The following is a 20,551-nucleotide window of genomic DNA, read 5'->3' as shown; positions in this document are numbered from 1 at the left end:
GCGTCCGTTGTGTGCAATGGCAACAGTTCAGTGGAGAGATCAAGTTGTTCTTCTTGGAGGTGAAGATAATAGATTAAAATGTTTGAACAGTGTTATCATGTATGACAGTAAAACAGGAAAGATTACAGTCTTACCATCCATGTTGGAAAAGAGATATTGGTGTTGTGCAGTTATAACAGATGATACAATTGTTGTCATGGGAGGTCTGAATGACAAAGATGAAGAACTTAATTCAGTGGAGTGTTTGAAAATGGGAAGTAGTTCTTCATGGACATATCTTCCTTCAATGAACAAGGTACGAAATGCATCCATCGCCGAAGTTTTACCTTTTGGACAAAAATATGTATAAGAAAGAAAACGTTCATCAAATGTTCTAACTTACTAAAAATTCTTGTAGCTTACACTGGATGATAAATATGTAAAGTTAAATGTGTAAACCTATAAAGCTTGTTAAGAAATTATTTCTCCACTCATTCACTCTAATGATATATATACTGTATATTGCAATTTGTATCATAAAATACTATATACAGCACACGTCTATCACAAACTTTGCTCACCGATTAAGAATTATATATTTACATGTTATTTATATAAATGGTATTTTTCAAATATATTACATGGCTTTGCTTACATCATTATTAAATCATGCATTGAGTTTGTTTTGACTATTTCCCATGAAATATATAAAAGCAATTTACTTAGAGACTATTTACATGGAGGTACAGTAACCCCAGCAAAAGGTTATCCTAGAAAGCGAGTCACCTTACGTAAATATGTTTTATAAGTAGCGTTCCCACATGCGCCCTAGGGACACCCTAGTGGCAGGCTTACCCTAATAACACCAACATTCAACCATTTCTTAAGACTAAAACAAACTGGATATCAATTTTCCTTAATACTGCCATTATTATTATACGCAGCAAAATTTAAAACGTTACATACTTCATATGCATGGTAAAATTACAAGAATGGGGAAACTGCACCATTAGCTGTTGGTGTACTGTACTTTGACCACCTACGACGTGTATACTTGTACGAAAGCACGTGATAAGTTTCTTGCTATTTACTGGCTAAAATGAAATAAATATGACAAATTGTTATTGCAGTTTAAGATTGAAAATTTTGCCATCTTTCTAGTTTCCGCTTACAGTGAAATAACGAGGAAATTTTATGTCTGAGAACTTTGTATTCTTGATGTAAACGTGACGTCATCAATAATACAGTCGCCATGTTTAGGGTTTGTAACCTGGTTTTTGTAAGGCCAAAAAAGTACATTTTGGCTTTCATATTTTTGTTTTGCGTTTTGGCTGCATTTGATCTTTTTCATTTCAATGGACTGTAATTTTTCTGTCATTTAAACCATTATAAGATGGTGGTACAATCACAGTGATTTGTGCTACACAGTGAAATTTAATATTCCTCGGAAAAAACGGTTATAACGCACAAATATACCAGCAAAATGTCCCTCAGTTTAGCAAGTTAATATTTTAATAATAAACAGTTATTACATGAGGTTGAGCATGATATCAGAATTATTCAGACCGAGGTCAATGTCATCTGTCGAAGCAAAGCTGGGGACGGATAACGTTGAAAGAGGTATGAATAATTGTTGATATCAAGCGAAAAACGAATTGAATAATTGTTTTATCATTCACCTCAACAAACTGAAATATTATTTACACTCATCAATGTAAAACATTTACAAACCTGCCTTTATTTGTAATTGTCAAACGGTTTTTTCGAGTTATTTTGTTTAAATATGCTGTAAACATGTTCGAAACTAGCTTCATCACTTTTTAAAGATATTCCGCTTCAATTTTGTTCGAAAGCTTTCGCTTATTGTTTTTAGAAACTGTGGTAAACATCACTTTATTTGATTTTTTTCAAATTCGGTTTTAAATGGCGTCAGTCAATAAATGTAGAAACTATTTTTCTTAGATATGACGTCATACCTACAGAACACAGCCAAAGTCACTCGGCGAATCAGCGTCCAGTATTTGATGTTCCATATGGCATAGTGCCTAAAATTCATGAAGTGATGTAAGCTTTAAAGCCCAAGGAAAATACGGAGATGGAGTGAAAACAATGCAATTCTACTACGTCATCAGCTATGGTCGTGTCAGAGTTGTACGAGAGAGCATACGCATGCGCAAATTAGCCAGTTGTGTACGTCTTGTCGCAAGCGAAGCTACGGAAAAATTTAGGAAGGATATTTATTCATTATAATCCTTCCATCCATAATACAATTTCTCACAGGATCTTCTAAAAAGGATACAATCGCTAATTACAGATAAGTTTATCGTTTTCCTAACGTTATTATTCATAACTTTTGTTCCATTTATATAGAAACAATTAAAGTATGTCATCCGAATCATTAACCGATGACGAGCACGCCGTGTCTGAATTTTATGAAATCAGCGCGCCGCAACGGCCTGATAGTGCTCCCACTAGCGGTGACTCACGTTTATACTCATTGCTTTCGGCTATGGAGGCTAACATGTCAGAAACGAATAAATATCTGAAAGGTATATTTGACAAGCATAATGCCGCCAAAAAGCGACCACGTGCGTCTATTGAAAACAATGAAATATTGATAATAGACGAAGCCGAACAAGGCGAACAGCATGAGCACTCGGCCCCAAAGAGGGCAAAAAATTACCACAAAGTCTGGGCACAATTCTGACGGCAATGACCGCTCATTTGACCAGCAAAGTCCTGAGTCTGAAAGTACTGAGGGAAACTCTGAGATTGTGCATGAACAATCAGACAATACTTTGAGTTTATTCGGAGGACCAGAAATTGATTCAGAAATTGCAAACACGGTCGATAACGATGATCTTCTTTCTGAAATTGCTCAAACACTATCTTCTAAGGAGCAAACCGGGCCCCCTATTTCAGAAAAATTGGCAAAAATCATAAAAGCCAAGCTTAGCAAAGATTTTGACGCCAGTGGCGGATACAGGCCAATCGTTTACCTCCCTCAAAGTAGCATTACTATGAGTGCTCGTTTTAGCGCCGCAGCGCTGTAACTTTTTTTGATCGTAAGAGCAGCGCGGTAACAGGGGGCGGCGCTTAAAAGAAGCAGTGGCAAAACAAGGATTTCGGATTAAAGAAGCACTTAATATAATCAATAATTCTGACTGTTTCGCTCAATATCAGAGCTCATCAGCATGCCTAGGCATGCTTCTAAAAAGCAGCCAGACATGGACAGTCAACTTGACTGCCATTTAGTTAAATGGTTGCGAAACTTTGCCTTAATGATGCTATTATTTTAAGTTTCTTGTTTTCATGTTTGATGTTTGATTGTTGTTAATAATGACTATACGAACTTTAATCTTGTGTTATCCATAGCAAATCTGTCGATAACTTCTGACGTTTCGGGCACAATTTCTTGATGAACTCTCATCATGGCCAAACCGTTTAGACGCTCTGAAACCATCGTACTTCGCTTATAATTTTTCAGTTCGCGCAAAACTGAGAAAGAGCGTTCGCATTCGCAAGATGTGATAGTAAGGGTTCCAAGAATACGAAGAATAATTTTGATGTTTTCAAAGCCTTCAAATTTTAAAGCTTTTAAAGTTGCTGAAATTGAGTCTGGAATGGTTCCTTCGTAATCAACCCAATAAGTTTCCCAAAGCAAAATCTCTGAGTCCAAAGCCAATGGATTGGGTAGGTCATCGTGATAAAATTGGAAACAACTTTGAATTTTTCTTTCCAATTCATGCCATTGTTAAGAAGAGAAATCATTTTATATGGTACAATGCTAAGCCCATTGTACACATTAACGCTATCAGTATTGAAACGAGCTTTCAACGCAGAGTTTAGGTGGTCAACAAGTGGAATAGAAAAATTCTTTTATAGTACTCAGATGTAGTTTTATAGGGGACATTAGCTCGTGTTGTCTGTCTTCCCACTGTCCTTGGCTTTGCTTCATCAATATCTAATTCTCGAGCCAGTGCGAGAGACTCTTCATACCATGTATCGTGATACTTATCAATGGAATTCCTAACATTAACAACAAAAGTTTTCAACGATGTAATAAGATGTAAACCATCCATAATGTCAATACTCTTCCCTTGAAGAAGCTGAGTAACACCAATTGTAGAATCAAACACATTTCTACAAATAACCAGGGCAACAACAAAATCAAACTTTTCCAAAAGATCAAGAAGTTCAGAGGCATCCGAAGAAACATTGAGACTGTGATCTTTATCTACATTTTTCTTCATTTCTCTCAACGTTTTAAAACAGGAATAAGAAGCTGCTGGAAAGTATCTAAGCCGTCGATTCTCTCAACCCACCTAGTTCGACACACATCTATTAATTTCTTTTTCCTACCGGCTGATAAAGAACCATGAAGGTCAATATTCTTTTCTAAAGGTATTTGTCGTGTAGGGAAATATTAAAAAATCAGAAACTTTTTTAACTCTATTGAGCATCGATTTTACATCCATTATATTAATAGACTCACAAATCGCTAAATTTAATCTGTGGCTGTAGCAATGGGTAAAAAGAGCCTTATCATTCAAACGACGCAAATGAGCAGCCATCCCATTAATATGACCAGCAACAGCACCTGCCCCATCATATCCCTGTCCTCTACAATCAGCAATAGAAAGACCAAGGTTGCCTAAAGCATCAAGAACAACCTTAGCAAGCTGCTCACCTTTTAAGCCCCATTTACAAGGAAGAAATCCAAAAACTCCTCCCTAATATCCATATTTTGGTCGATAAAACGCAAAACAAGAGACATCTGTTCAGTATTTGAGATGTCTCGAGCCTCATCAGCAATTACAGAGTAGAACCTGCTTGCTTTTAAGTCAGAAATGATTTTATCTGTTATTACTTCACCACAGCATTTAATAAGCTTGTTCTGGGAAGTTTTAGAAATATACGTCTGATTCCTACCACATGAATTCAGATGGTCCTCTAACACCTTGTCCCCAGCACGCACTCTAAAATTAAGAAGTTCAACAAAATTCCCAACACCACCTGCAGAAAAATTACCAGTTTCAGGATGATAGTGCCCATCATCACGATGACCTCTAAAGGCTAAGCCCAAACGACCACATGTTAAGACCGTATCGGTAATTGAACTTAATTTAGCCCGGTTACCTTCAACTTCTTTCTTAACCTTAGAATCAATAATAACATTAATGCCTTTTGTTTTACCAGACATGTTAGATTTGAAGGCAGAATAAACTGGAAAAGTAGAAGCATGCAAACCATTCAAACCATGAAAACTCATTTTGCCATCACTCTCTTTGCCATCATGACGTTTTAGCATTTTGGATGCATCTGTCCAACGACGAAGTGGCTGAGAGAATAGGTTGGAAATTTTGAGGCCTTATCTTTAAAATTATCACCAAAAGGACACATGGCAAACAAAACCCCATCCAAGGATGGAGAATAACATAACCATTCATACCTTTCTAACCAATCATAACGAAAAGATCTTCCATTCGTTTTTGGGAATTCAAAATTTTCATCTGGTCTATAAACATTTACTATGAGATTGTAAATTTCCCCATCGCTCATGCCTTTTCTTTTTTCTCTGAAAGTTGCAACATCAAAATTAAGGGGAATATGACAGTCAACAAGAGAAGAAGCCTCACTAAATGACACTATTTTATCAGAAGGGGGTTTTTTGTAGCAAGTTGCATCAAGAGAAGAAGACTTGTCAATAGATAAGGTGCTAAGGCTAGACTTATCAGTTTTAAAATTACTGTTAGAAGGTTTATCAATGCAAGACAGCTGGAAGAATCGCTTAATATCTTGGTGTTCTTGTAGAGAAGAGTTGTCAGGATGCTTGGCTTTTGTTACACACTTTATGTTTTCATTTTTGTTGAGCAAAGAAGAGGAACATAATGGTTTGGCAAAAGCTCGCCAGACTTAACCTTGCCTTCATAGCAGAATAATATGTGAACAGCAACATCCTTCACAATTGCTTCATTTGCCAAGCGAGGGTTTACATGTCTATTAAAAGTAATTTGGGTCTTATGTCCCCACAATCTGGATAATAAGTAAATATTTCATTACCAATAACTGATGATAAGCCCAGAATACACAAGAAAGGTGACCAGGTACCATCATAACAATTTAAAATAGCTTCTTGCTTAATTAAATCCTCATTCTTTAAGCCGAATCTAAACATGAGGCCGATACTGATAATGGCAAAAGATTAACAAGACTAAGGTCATGGTGCTCAGTCACTGCCAAAGAAAATGCAGGATGTTTATTGTAAAAATCACAATGAAGGTATAGCTCAAGGGAAGTCAGTATTCTTAAAATACTTACTAAGCTGTTGTCTCCTACAAGCAGCAAAGATACTGAGCTGTAAAGACAATTCCCTGATGCTTGAGATCTACAAGGTTCAAAATAATCCCTCTTTAGTTTAAATTTCTTTTGTGTTGTACTAAACAGCGTAACTTTAAATATTAAACATCCAATAATGTTATATTACGTATTTAAAAACATCTAAGCACATGTAACATTGCCATATAAAGTTATTCATTCCGATTCTTAATTTTCCTTACATAAATAGTATACCAGTATTTCAGTTAAAATTTATAAGTTATTATTCGCTAATTTAATTATTCGAATAAAATACAAACTTCGATTGGTAAACGAAGGATTTCTGCACTGGCAAGTAATGCAAAATATAAGAATTACAAAACATCAGATATTGACAAGCTTATTAAAAATTCAGATAAAGCATCGTAATCGGACAGAAGTAGAATAAAAGCTAAATTGAACAGCCATATAAACACATAGTTACCTGATTGCAGTGTAGATCTTTCCCTGCGATTTCATACTGCTTGGAATATATGTCTCAGCGACAATATGCCGGTACAGTGAATTGCCCAGTTCTGATCGAAGCAAGTAAGATGAACATCTTGGCTTTGAATTCAACTGCCCGCGTAGCTCGTTGTACAGAAGCAACAGAGCTTCTTTGTTGTTGCTGTTCATTGCCTCTTGGGCTTCTAGAAAACAATCTCTATCCATTTTCAGAAGAAATTGCGTGCGGTAAATGTTAACGATACTAGCATCTCGAAAGTCGAAAGTCGAAAATGGTGAAGTACGCTTGCTGTACTTGAGGGAGTTGATAAAATGCACCAATAAAATGCACTGTTAGAATAAACATGGAACATCGTAACCAATCATAGACATTATTCCAAACAAAGTTCAAGGTCAAAACCAGCTAGTGCCTCAAAATATTCTCCTTATGCCTCAAAATTTTCCTTGGTACCTCAAAATTTCCTCAAGTCCCTCAGAAACCATGGTAACTGCAAGTTTTAGCCAATCAAAACGCTCATTCAAGCTTGGGTACCTCAGTAGCCGCTGACAAGTACCTCAAAAAAATCGCTTTGCTTCAAAAAGCAAACTATAAAAACTGGAATCAGATTTGAGTATTTTGCGATCAGATACTGAACGCTGATCGCAAATAGTAACTTAACTCAGTTAACTGGGCTAAAACCAATGATCTCAATTATTACGTAATTCTTTGAAAATTTTATGTACCTCGCGTGAGGGTCTTGAGGTACCCTAGATCCGCCACTGTTTGACGCTACCAAATTAAAAGAAATTCTTAATAAGTACCCTCGCCCTAAAAATTGCGAGCAAATGTATGTGCCGAGAATAAATCAAGAAATATGGCAAAAAATGAAGCCATTTACTAAAAAGGGGGATATCAAAATGGCGAATCTACAAGATTCCACCATCAAAGGTTTATCAGGGCTTGCTAGTAGCATTGACAACCTTTTACAATGTCGGGAAAATAAGACAATTCCAAATTATAGAGCTCTTATACCAACACTGCTTGATGTAACTGCTTTATTTGGCCATGTATGCAAAGAACTTTCATACAAGCGCAAAGAGGCAATTCGGCCCATACTTCATCCTGATTTTAAACCGCTCTGTGCAAGGACTCACAAAGTGGGCCCTCTTTTGTTTGGGGAAGACCTAGCAAAATGTGCTCAAGATATTCGAAGCTCTAGTAAGACAGTAATGAATCTTATACCCAATCCAGGCCAACGGGCACAAACTATTTTTACAAAACGGTTTTCATCAACCCAATCACAGGCACGCAAGCCTTTTTTATACCAACAAGGGAGGGCACAGTTCCTCCCAGAAAACCAAAACTTCCAGAACCGGAAAACATTCACAAAGAACTAGAGTTATTAAAAAATCAGGTAACACAATTTTCAGAATTTGTTGAGCATGTACTTAAACCTTATTTGACCAGAAAAGTTAATTCATTTCAGGCTGGTCAAATTAAACTATGCCACAATGAATGGGCAAAGCTTACTACAGACCCCGATATTCTTGAGATGGTTTCAGGGCAAAATTTCTTTAAAGGTCTTAAACCAGTTCAGCACCAGTCTCCTCCTAACTCTCTTCCTAAACAAGGAAGAAGCGAAATCGATGAAGCTATTCAGGCATTGAGAGATAAAGGAGTAATTATTCCTAGTAAATTTGATTCTACTGAATTTGTATCACCTATCTTTACCACTCCTAAAAAGGATGGTGGTGTCCGCCTGATTTTAAATTTAAAGAAACTAAATGAATCGGTCGAAAACTTTCATTTTAAGATGGAAAATATCCACACTGTACTTAAACTTATCACAAAGATTGCTGGATGGCCTCTTTAGATTTAAAAGATGCCTACTATAGCGTACCTGTCCATCCAGAATCTCAAAAGTTCTTAAAATTCCTTTACAAAGGAAAATTTTACCAATATACAGCATTTCCTAATGGCCTCTCCTCTTGCCCGAGGAAATTTACTAAGCTACTTAAACCAGTTCTGGCCACATTACCTGTAAAAGGTCACATTGTCATTATATACATCGATGATTTACTCCTGGTAGGCTGTTCCTATGAAAAGTGCCTTGACACAATTATACAAACCTTAATTTTATTAGACAAGCTCGGTTTTGTCATTAACCCATTGAAATCTGCATTTATTCCAGTACAAGAAATAACTTTTCTTGGTTTTTTAATAAATTCACGAACCATGACAATTCAACTTACAAATAGTAAAAAAGAAAAATTGCTCTCCCTTATTAAAGCAATTCTAGCGCCCGCTAAAGTTCGGATTAGAGAAGTGGCTCAGGTAATTGGTCATATAGTATCAAGCCTTCCAGCAGTGGAATTTGGACCGCTTTACTATCGAAAGCTTGAGAAAGATAAAACTTTAGCATTATCACAAAACAAAGGCAATTTTGAATCGTTTATGATTATTTCCGATGAATCCAAAGCAGAGTTGAAATGGTGGCTAAAAAATTTAAAGGACTCTTTTAAATACATTCTATCTATACCAGTTGACATCGTCCTCTATTCAGATGCATCTCTGACTGGTTGGGGGGCCGCCCTAGGGAAAGAGTACACTGGAGGAAACTGGTGCAAACATGAAACTGAATATCACATCAATATTCTAGAAATGAAAGCCGTACTATTTGCGCTAAAATCGTTTCTTTCTAATCTAAAAAATAAACATGTTAAAATGATGGTAGACAATAGTACTGCAGTGTTTGTCATAAACAATATGGGCACTAGTCATAGTGTCATGTTAAATACTACAGCATTAGAAATCTGGGAATTTTGCATAATGCACAAAATCAAAATATCTGCCGCACATTTACCAGGGTCAAAAATTGTAATTGCGGATAAAGAGTCAAGAAAATTGTACCGTGAAGGTGAATGGAGGTTAAATCCCGTTTGTATCAAGATTGCCATGAGCAAGTTTAATTTCCGGCCTGAAATTGACTTATTTGCTTCACGACTAAACAAACAGTTTAATCAATACTGCTCTTATCGACCAGACCCTGAGGCAACATATATTGATGCGTTCTCCATCCCGTGGAAAAACTTAAACTTTTATTGTTTCCCTCCTTTCAGCTGCATCTTACAAACTGTTCAAAAAATTCTACAGGAAAAAGCCACAGGCATTTTGGTAATACCAAATTGGCCAACACAACCTTGGTATCCCCTAATCGAACCAATACTTTTACAACCTCCTCATGTTTGTCCACCGTCGCAAAACCTGCTCAAACTACCAGCTGCACCAACAGAAGTGCATCCACTAGTAAAAAAGCTAGAGTTGAAAATATGTCTTGTGTCAGGCAACAACTTACGTCAATAGATGTCTCTCCAAGTTCAGCAGAGATAATCATGGCCTCTTGGAGAAAGGGAACAAAAACCCAATACCAAACTTATATAACTAAATGGAGTCAATTTTGTGTTGCAACAAAATGTGAATTTTTTAATCCCTCTATTACCACAATCATTCAATTTTTAACTAACCTTTTTCATTCAGGGCTATCTTACTCTGCTATAAATTCTGCACGCAGTGCATTATCTGCCATATGCCAGACCAACAATCACACTATTCCATTTGGGCAACATCCTTTAGTGAAAAGATTCATGAAGGGTATATTTGAATTAAGACCTACATTCCCGACGCTACAATTCTATTTGGGATGTTAATATTGTGTTTAATTACTTAAGGAAACAACCCCCTATACATGAGTTAACATTAAAAGATCTTACTATTCGATTAACGTTCCTTCTTCTAATACTAAGTGGAAAACGAGGGCAAACTATCCACCTGCTAAATTTAACCGACATGGATCTATCTGAATCGAAATGTGTATTTTCAATCCGAGAAAAAATCAAAACAACTAGACTTGGTCATCACATTGCTCCTATTACATATGAAGCCTACCCTCATGAAACAGAACTCTGCATTGTACGGCACCTGAAGGAATACATTGAACGAACTAACGAATTGCGCAGCTCTAATTGTAAAAAACTTTTAATAAGCTTTATAAAACCGCATCAAGCGGTTTCCCGGAATACTATCTCACGTTGGTGTAAAACATTATTAAACGCTGCAGGTATTGACACCAAAGAGTTTGGCAGTCACAGCACTCGAGCTGCATCCGCTTCATTTGCTGCAACACAAGTAGGGGATATGACGAAAATTGTTGAATCGATTGGCTGGTCGAATGCAACCACTTTTCAGACATTTTACAATAAACCTATTAAGAAAACTTTTAATCTAGGTTCCACCATTTTACGGCAAAACGAAATTAGCTAAATCGTTATCTTTTGTGGAAAAATTTAAATTTTAAATATAATCAATGTATGTAAAATTTGCAACCATCTCTTTTTCTGTTGTTAACCTTTTTTGCAGGCAAACTACTTTGTTAATATACACATTACATCCTGACTCCATTGCTTGCTGTGAAATCTCGTACAACTCTGACACGACCATAGCTGATGACGTAGTAGAATTTAAGAATTAAACGAAACTTACCTTAAGTTGAAGTTTGATTTGAATTCTACAAGTCATCAGCGTGAAGAGCCAATTCCCAAATTGAATTTTACCCACCTCAAACTCTTCCACTCTTGCAATGGATTCCGGCTGGCTTTGAAATCTGGCTAACTTGCGCATGCGTATGCTCTCTCGTACAACTCTTCCACTCCCCGCTGATGACTTGTAGAATTCAAATCAAACTTCAACTTAAGGTAAGTTTCGTTTAATTCTTAAATTAAAGCTCAATGTTATTCAGTAAATCTAATTTGTATTCCCTATATAGAGAATACTAACAAGATATTGTTTTTTATTGTTCACTTTCTTATTAGTATCCTCTAAATAGAAAATATTAATGAGGTTAAAGGATACTAATGACTGTCGTAACTCCACATTACATTTCATCTCTGAATAACTAACAAGGTGATGAAATTTAACGCGTTTCTAACGCATCTCGATGATGTAAATATATTCATGATAAAACTAAAATAAGTCTTACGAAAAAATTGGAAAAACTAATAATTGCTCACAAAATTAAAAGCAAACACATGTATATTATATAAAATGAAACAACATACGTGTTTTCCCATGTTCAATAACTTTTAAAGTACGTCGTGTATTTGTCGTACTAACACATACTTCTTTCTTCTTATCTACGTCAATTTTCTTTGGACTTGAAGCATCCACTGGAGCAGGTTGTTCAAGTGCTTTTAAAAACTGACATAACCAGAGTAGAACTTGGCCTTTTGCATCATCTAACAATGATGTGCTTCGATAACCAGTCCGAGACATTATTGTTTGTTCTTCACTGAAAATGTTCCTTTCTTAGAGGGTTGTTGGGCACGTAACCTTTACAAAATAATTTAAAATTTTCAACCATTTATGTCAATGTAATCTACCTCGCACATTGTTCGTAAATATTTATAGAACGTGTTTAATTTAACAGGTTGTGAGCTATACCAATCGGATGTCCCCTGGCTTATAACTTTCGAGAGGTTTTGAACAAAAACCTGCCTTTAAATGGAACACATCTCAAATACTCGTTGAAAAGAATCATCAGCTGTAAATTAAAGATACTTGTATAAGAATACAGCATCTTAAATTCAGTACCATAAGTAATCCCTTCTGGCTTTGGCCATGCATTGTTCTAAGACGGTGCCCGAGTGAGTGAAATTTTATGTAATGCGAGGGTGTCTCAATCCCATAGAGCACACATGATCGTGCTCTACCCTTACTAATTTGCAGGTAGTTGACCAAATCACTAGCAGTTAGTCATGTAAAATATTTCAAAAATTCAAATTCCATGTAGGTTGGTATGAAGAAATGTCTAGTACTTATATGTTCCAATGATTAGGTACGGTCTCTAAAATTTTAGAATTCCCGTGTGTATGAGAGTCTTTGTACTTCTGTCATACAACTGTGGTCTTTCATCAAACATTATAAAATAAACACAATGAAACGCGTGCGCTGATTGGTCTAGAGCTGTGTTTGCATTAGCCTGTGCAAAACACATCTGAGTTCAACCAATCAAATCAGTCATTACATTCAACCAGTCAGAGAGAATTTGCAAATCGATCATGAATACATTTAAGAGAAAAAATTAAAATGTTCGTCTGTTTCGCATTGTTGTTATTTTATAATAGAAATAAAAGATATTTTCCGTGTTTGCACTGGCTTATGCAAACCTCGGAGATGTTTGTGAGAACTCTCGAGTATGTCGATCTTTGGTCTCGGGCTTGCACTGATCTGCTCTCAAGTTCTCCAAAGGTCTCTTCGGTTTGCATAAGCATGTGCAAGCACAGTTAACATCTTTTATTTCTTAAATGAAACACAATTCATACTAGGAATCAAAAAGGTAGGCACTAAAATGAAATCACTAACCTTACCTCATGTTAATAGTATGATGCCCTTCGGAGCATTATTGTCCAAGGGCGCAACATCATTGGTCAGCGGTGATCCAGTCTTAGGTATCACTCTAAGTAGGAACGGATAATGAAAATGAGTAATGTGGATAAAGGACGTGGTGAGGGTGATTGGAGGATTAAGATGATGATGGTATGGGATAAAAAATGATGGTGAGGGTTAATGTGTGATAAAGATAATGGTGGTGAAGGTGATTGTGGCTATGTGAGTTTTGGTTAAGAACAAGACTTTACGTAATATGAATGACAAACCTCTCCCCAGGTTTTGGAGCTCTCATACTGTTAACACGAACAATTCACGAGCGAAGTTTTTGTAAAGTTTCATAGCGAAATAACGACACAGATTGTAGTAGAAGTTTTGTTGACTCATATTTCAAAATCTATAAATAAAACTTTCTATTTGATCCATACTTACGTTCCCTGATATTACGATATTTACAAAAAGTATGAAGAAGAATTTTTGCAGTTGGGGGATAAGGAACAAGTATGCGCGGGTTATGGGGTGATTGGGGAGCAGGCTTTAAAATGATGGTTAACCACAACTGACCATTATCCTACCTGAGCTATTGATTTTACAAGAGAGATTTGATAATGGCATTCTAAAAGTAAAAAAATAAAACTCTGTGTTTTATAAAGAAATAAAACAACACTTCTTAGCAATGAACGGTTGTATATTTTGGAAAATAGTTCTAGTCAATTGACGAAATTCTTTACGGGGAGGATTGTGTCAAATAATTTCGATCATTTTACATGGTGTCGTAACTCTTTGTTTTACTCATTCTTTATCAAATATAAAATTATCAATATACGTACGTAAGATAGTGACTTTCTCCCTCCTTCAGCGTCCGCCACTCTGGAAGACAAAACATCACATATGGTTGCTGACAAACACAAATTATAACAGTTCATCCTAACCTTGACTTAACAGACATGTTGTCAGTCACTGATCCTGATCCTGAAGCTCTGTTATGTACGCTGTCACCTAGCAACAAACAAAATCACGGAAAGGTGGTAAACAAATTGTGGCAAATGAAGTCTGTCATGCTTTGGAAACTTTGTATCGAAGACTCGTCTCCGATATTTCATCAATGCTAAATAATTTGAGAGTGTCAAAAGATCAACACATCGTACGTAGTCTTTGTTAAAAATACAAGATCTCGGAGACAGTAAAGTGTTTTACAAGTATTAAAACAAATTTCACTTTCATGAACAAATTCTCTGTACGTCAGAGAACAAATCAATGAGCTCGTCCAAATGTGTCACATTCACAGACTTAAAGGATTGTCTACGTACGTAGGCACCTGCGCAGTAATGGCTCAATCAACATTTCCTGCGTTGTCTATAAAAAGAAAAAAATTCTATCATAGGAAGAGTAACTGATACCAGAAGAGGTCCATCTACAGGTGTCCCAAAAAACGGAACGCACATAAATTAATTATGTATTCGCTAAAATTGCCATGCAAAATGATATAATTAGCTGTTTTTAAGAAGACGACGGAAAGGCCAGCGAGGGCCTTATGTTACTGAGTATTGAAGGTATTGGTTGAGTTATAATGTGAAAATTACTTTGCAATTTTTTTGCCTTGAATCATAAAATTCAAAAACCTCTGAAAATCTGCCAGGAACCACAAGTTACATAGAATGAGATTATTGTCCCAATGAAACTCTTTTTACAAATATGTGATGATATAAATGTTAAGTATGTACATAATATGCTATCTGTTTGCATTCTATATTTTAGTCACCAATTAGTTAATTATTTTCAAGGTAGTGACACAGGTGCCCCAAGTTTATAGAGACATCAATGGTGTAACAGAATTTCTCAAAAACAGCAAGATTTGCAAATGTTATTCCATATCAGATTTTTCAGCCAGGTTGTTTGACTAAACACTGTACTCACTTAGAAATTCTTTAAATTTCATTTGGCGTACATTCTGAAAAAGGTAAAAACAACATTTCAAGACATGGAATGATATATTGATGTAGTGGAAAAGCTGGAAAAAAACTTGCAAACCTGGATATGCCAATGATCTTGAAGGATGGGATCTAGTTTAGACACCACTGGTTGTGCTTAGGTAATGAAAGACTTGTCCTAAAATACCAAACATTGTATTATTTCATCACAAACAAAACAGCATACAGTACTCCTAACAGACTAAAAACTGTATTCTTTTTCACATGCAACTCTAAAAGTGACAAGTAAATAGTTGGTTTAATTTACATTGGACCTACTTATCTCTTGATGTATGACACAGACGTTTATATGGTGGTGAGCCATATAAGTCATTTACATTGGACCTACTTATCTCTTGATGTATGACACAGACGTTTATATGGTGGTGAGCCATATAAGTCATTTACAAGATAAGATAATCCAATATAATTTCAATACCTTAACAACTTCAATGCTTGGACTCTTATAAGCATTTGCAGTCTGTGCTTTGGCTTTTTAAATGCATTTTAATATTCTTTCACGCCTGTTCTGTACTGTAGAAATACAAATACATATGCTTAAAATAACAAACATCTTCAGCGGATGATTGGTTATTTTATCCATAACAATACTTAATGTTACCATAATTTCTAATTAGCAGCAATTTTAAAAAACACTTGAGAAAAACGACAATTTTTTTGAAAGCAAACATGTTTCAACATTATCAGAATGCCATCTTCAGTGCAGAATGGTTAGTGTTAAGTAATATGATATGTAATATGATATGAATAAATTAATTACAATGAATAGGATTATGATTTAGTTACAAAAATATAAAATATTTACAAAAAGGAAAAGAAAAATAAGTATTAAGAACTTATAACAAAAAATATTATGAAGTAAATATAGTGTTGTAGTGGTGAACGTGGATATTTAAATAAACGTTATTTCAAACTACCTTACATAGGTGATTACTCACGACACACACAACGCAAACTCACACAAATCATTAAACGCTACTGCACTGACATTGACGTTAAACTTACTTTCACACCTTTTAAAATAAAATCTTTATTTTCGTTTAAAGACCCACTTCCCGAACTTTCCAAATCTATGGTAGTTTATCAATTTTCATGTGCGGGATGTAATTCCCGCTATATTGGTGAAACTTCCCGCTATATTGGTGTTTTAAAGGCAGCGGAGAAGGTATGTTGTAGAAGTAAAGGCGGTGTAGTAGAAGAACAGGCATGGTGGTGGGATCAACGAGTCAGCGAAGTGATTGGCGCGAAGAAGTTGGCATTTAAAAGGTGGAGAAAGTCGCGGACTGAAGCAGATAGGATCGATTACATCCGATTCAAGAAAAAGGCGCGAAAGGAGGTGGCTAAAGCGATAGAAAGACATCAGAAAGAGCTTCTCGTAAAAATGCAGGAGAATGGCGTTGTTGTTTAGAACTGCTAAAAGAGCAAGGAACGATATTTTGGTGCTCCGGCGTGCAGAACCACGATGGGGTTGAAGGTGTGGAGACAGGTTAGAACCAAGAAGGGCGTACTGTGACCGTTTGATGAATGTAGAGAATGATGGAAGTTAAGGAAGCGGATGAAGTTTTGGGCCGTGGGAAATAGTGACTGTTGATGAGGTGGCGGCGGCTCTGCGCAAGATGAAAGAGCGACGGAACCAGGAGTGAAGTGGGTAGCGAAATGTTGGACAATGAACTATGCGTGAAGAGTTGTGTAATGTAGCGAACGAGGTTTTGAGGGGCTCAAAGATGCCCGAGTACATGGAGAAAGAGTCTAGTGGTCCCGCTGTACAAAGGAAAGGAGCAGCGACGGTATGTGGGAATTACAGGACTATTAAGCTGATGGAGCATGCGTTGAAGATAGTAGAAGTGTTTGAAAGAAGGTTGAGGTTAGTTGTTCGGATGGGGAAAGCAGTATGGATTCATACCGGGGAAGGAACGACGGATGCGTGTTTTGTGTTGAGGCAGCTGCAGGAGAAATTTTCGGAGAAGGACAGAGAATTGTATATGGTGTTTGTAGATTTGGAGAAGGCGTTTGATAGAGTTCCGAAAGGTGATCGAGTACGCGCTGCGTAGAAAGGTGTGACAGAAATATGGTTCGGGCAGTTATGGAGACTTATGAAGGTGTAGAGGCGGTGGTTACGGAGGAAGGTGCTAGATCTGGTGTTTTGAGGTAAAGTTGGTGTTCATCAAGGTTCAGTCTTGTCGCCGTTACTGTTTGCTTGTGTGATGGATGTACTGACAGAGGAAGTGAGAAGAAAAGAGGATGCTGGTGTTTGTTGTAGGCAGATGACATTGTCTTGGTGTGAAAGCAGAAAGTCATGGAATGGTACCGAGAATGGAAAGAAACGGCAATAGAAGTCAAGGGACTGAAAGTGAATGAGGCAAAGACGAAGGGCATGAGATGCTCGAGGCAGGTGGAGGTGAAGGACAGTGATAAATGGCCATGTGGTGTGTGGGAAAAGAGTTGGGTGAATTCGATAATGTGGGAAATGGGTAAGTGGGTTCATGGAAGATGTTCAGGTGTCCGTGGTGCATTGACAAGAGTAGCTGATTTTGAGTGCGGGACGTGTCGAAGTGGTGGGCGAGTCGCGATTGAACGGTTTGAACTGGGTGACGTGAGTTTGGAAGGTGTATCGGAGTTTAAATATCTGGGCGATGTGTTAAATGATGGTGGAGAGTGCGAGAGCAAGCGGTGAGGAACAGAGTTCAAGCAGTGGTGGAGTTTTAGAGATTGTCGGGAATGTTGTGCGGAAAGTCGACTTCGTTGAAGCAGAAGGAGAATTGTATAAGGCATGTGTTAGAAGTGTTTTGGGATATGGAGCAGGTGTTGGGCGCCGAAAGCAGAGGACCCGAGAAGATTGGCGTCGACGGAAAGGAGAATGCAGGATGATGTGTGGTGTAACGTTGATGGATAGGATTCGAAGTGAAGAGATTAGAAAGAGTTGGTGTTGAGTGTATCGAGAATGGGTAAGGCGCCAGCGTTTGAGGTGGTTTGGGCATGTGGAAAGGAGGGAAGAAAGTGCTGAAATTCGAAGAACGTTGCATATGAATGTTGATGGAGTCCGCAAACGAGGTAGACCGAGAAAGAGATGGATGGATGCTGTGAACAGTGATATGAAGGCGATGGGTATAACGAGAGATATGGCGAGAGATAGAGACGTGTGGCGTGGAAAAATTCATGGACCGGTCAACCCCCCTGGCGGGGATTAATACTAGCCGGTATATAAATGTTGTTTGTTTGTTTGTTGATTGGTGAAACTTCTCGCCAATTAACTACCAGGGTAAAGGAACATACTCACACAGACAAAAACTCCACTATCTACAAACATCTTCAAGCCTCTCCTTCATGTAAAAACAAATTCTCACCTTCCTGTTTTAAAATCATCGACACTGATCAATCAACTTTCTCACTCAAAATCAAGGAGGCTCTACACATTAATAAAACTAATCTCGATTTAAATATCCACGTTCACCACTACAACACTATATTTACTTTATAATAATATTTTTTGTTATAAGTTCTTAATACTTATTGTTCTTTTCCTTTTTATAAATATTTTATAATTTTGTAACTAAATCATAATCCTATTCATTGTAATTAATTTATTCATATCATATTACGTATCATATTACTTAACACTAACCATTCTGCACTGAAGATGGCATTCTGATAATGTCGAAACATGTTTGCTTTCAAAAAAATCGTCGTTTTTCTCAAGTGTTTTTTAATACTTAATGTATAGACTTAATTCTTGTGCATTATTTGTAGACAAAACCATGTAAAATTTTTTTAGGTCAAAGCAGACGTAATCTCGATGATATACACCTCAGTTTAGGGTGTACTCCAAAATTTCTTCGGGGGTACAAAATACGGTTTTGAAAATAATAACAACATGGGAGGTTTGAATTAAATCAACAGCTGATTTCAAATTTATTATTATTTTTATCCTTAATAATTCCATGAACAGTCAATGATAATACACAATTTTGTTCACAAATTTACCTTGGAGTAGAAAATCTGCTGTAGAATCGTTTAATTTATTTTCTTGCTCATCAATCGACATGGATGTATTTAATACCGTAATAGGGCAAAATGTGCAGTTTAATTCCTTTGACTCTGCCAACCTTCTTTGGGACTTCTCGCTTTCTTTTCGATGCCATTCACCTTCACTACAACTCTATATATCTGTATATCTTTAACATAGGCAGAAAATTTTGCTCCGATATTCAAAATTTGAAGTGAAGTAACAAATATTTTAAAAACATTGCTCGCTTAAATTCTCAAATTTCGTGCGGTCATAATCAAGTCGTTTTCATAATGGTTTCCATCCATCAAAACTACATTTATATCACGGTCTACTGGAAGAAAGACTAGGACCGGATAAATATTGAAAGTGAAACAAAAACAAAATTTACAACATAAACGGTGCTTTTTACATTTTAAGAATAATTATTCATTTTTCTTGATAAAACTAAAATTCCCCGCGAGGCTTTAGCCGTCGACTCCAGTCAAGAATTCCATCTGGAAAGCAATAACGGAAACGAAGAATCCGTAAGCGATGGCGAGACACAAACACAATGCACTGATATAAAGAAACCCAAACAAGTTGCATTCTTGTTGCTGATTCAAATATGGATTAATGCATTAAGCAATGGTGTCATCCCTTCAATTCAACCGTTTGCCTGTATACCTTACGGCAACAATATCTTTTATTATACGCTTATTTTATCCAATGTTGCCAACCCTTGCTCAAGTTTACTGTTTCATTGGGTTCCGACAACTTAAGTTCTGTTCATTGGATTACTAAGTATGGTGTATAGCAGTTTTGTAACTTATATTGTGTGCATCGCATCTCTCAGTTCTGATCCACCATTGACGGAGAACAATATTGGTGCAATTATCATTGTAAGTGTATAACGAAAGTTTTCTTGATCTTGTTAATCACGTGAAGAAATTTCTTATGTTAATTAATGTATTTCATAATTTAATATTTAGGTCACAATGAATGTGTTAAGTGTTGCCATAGTCACCTACACTAAAGTTGCAATTTCAACTTGGATGCAGAAAGAAGGAAAACGTCATCTGCGATGGGCAGGAATTTCCATGCAGTCTGGCTCGTTCTTTGGAGCTGTGATCATATTTTATTTGTCAATGTGTTTGAAACTTCCGAGATGTTAACATGAAGGATTCTTCTACATGTGACATCAATGGACTATAAATGTCAGTCTGTTCCACACAACCTCTTTAACTGACCTCCATACCCAAAATTTTTTAAAGATGAAGATATAAGAAATAAACAAAAGGAGCAAATAATTTTACTTAGAGCTGTATTGCTATAAAATATCTATGATAACAGATC

General features: G+C 36.5%; 1 protein-coding gene and 1 long non-coding RNA gene across 7 annotated transcripts; both read right to left on the bottom strand.

Annotated features, from left to right (window-relative positions):
* Positions 1-473: 473 nt before the first annotated feature.
* Positions 474-7,209, bottom strand: LOC124436350. Of its 3 annotated transcripts, XM_046986267.1 has the most exons (4): positions 6,782-7,209; positions 6,301-6,367; positions 1,960-2,024; positions 474-1,073 (listed from the first exon to the last, which is right to left on the bottom strand). In XM_046986267.1, the coding sequence occupies exons 1-4, from the start codon at positions 7,006-7,008 to the stop codon at positions 1,067-1,069; spliced, it is 366 nt and encodes a 121-aa protein (XP_046842223.1). In that variant the 5' UTR covers positions 7,009-7,209; the 3' UTR covers positions 474-1,066. The 3 variants fall into 3 exon arrangements, with proteins under 3 accessions (XP_046842223.1, XP_046842224.1, XP_046842225.1); XM_046986268.1 differs by lacking the exons at positions 474-1,073; positions 1,960-2,024 and adding an exon at positions 5,892-5,979 and having other exon boundaries at positions 6,782-7,200; XM_046986269.1 differs by lacking the exons at positions 474-1,073; positions 1,960-2,024 and adding an exon at positions 6,146-6,215 and having other exon boundaries at positions 6,782-7,205.
* A 4,318-nt stretch (positions 7,210-11,527) lies between these two features.
* Positions 11,528-19,636, bottom strand: LOC124435874. Of its 4 annotated transcripts, none has more exons than XR_006945196.1 (11): positions 19,195-19,636; positions 15,632-15,726; positions 15,254-15,331; positions 15,140-15,173; positions 14,541-14,578; positions 14,155-14,221; positions 14,053-14,092; positions 13,798-13,838; positions 13,492-13,619; positions 13,204-13,292; positions 11,528-12,166 (listed from the first exon to the last, which is right to left on the bottom strand). It is a non-coding gene; the product is annotated as an uncharacterized LOC124435874 (long non-coding RNA). The 4 variants fall into 4 exon arrangements; XR_006945198.1 differs by having other exon boundaries at positions 13,199-13,292; positions 14,533-14,578; positions 19,195-19,635; XR_006945195.1 differs by having other exon boundaries at positions 14,533-14,578; positions 19,195-19,635.
* Positions 19,637-20,551: the final 915 nt, after the last annotated feature.

This window comes from Xenia sp. Carnegie-2017, unplaced genomic scaffold (genome assembly GCF_021976095.1).
Source record: "Xenia sp. Carnegie-2017 unplaced genomic scaffold, XeniaSp_v1 HiC_scaffold_16, whole genome shotgun sequence".
NCBI lineage: Eukaryota > Metazoa > Cnidaria > Anthozoa > Malacalcyonacea > Xeniidae > Xenia > Xenia sp. Carnegie-2017.
The sequence above is the reverse complement of the archived record's forward strand: the minus strand, read 5'-3'. Positions and strand labels throughout refer to the sequence as shown.

What these genes read in the sequence shown, in the direction of transcription:
- LOC124436350 (XM_046986267.1), bottom strand. Translation starts at nt 7,008, where the DNA reads ATGGATAGAGATTGTTTTCTAGAAGCCCAAGAGGCAATGAACAGCAAC. An exon ending in AAGATCTACACTGCAATCAG is followed by an intron (nt 6,368 to 6,781) that starts GTAACTATGTGT and finishes TGAACCTTGTAG; the next exon opens with ATCTCAAGCATCAGGGAATT. An exon ending in TTGTAGGAGACAACAGCTTA is followed by an intron (nt 2,025 to 6,300) that starts GTAAGTATTTTA and finishes CATGAATTTTAG; the next exon opens with GCACTATGCCATATGGAACA.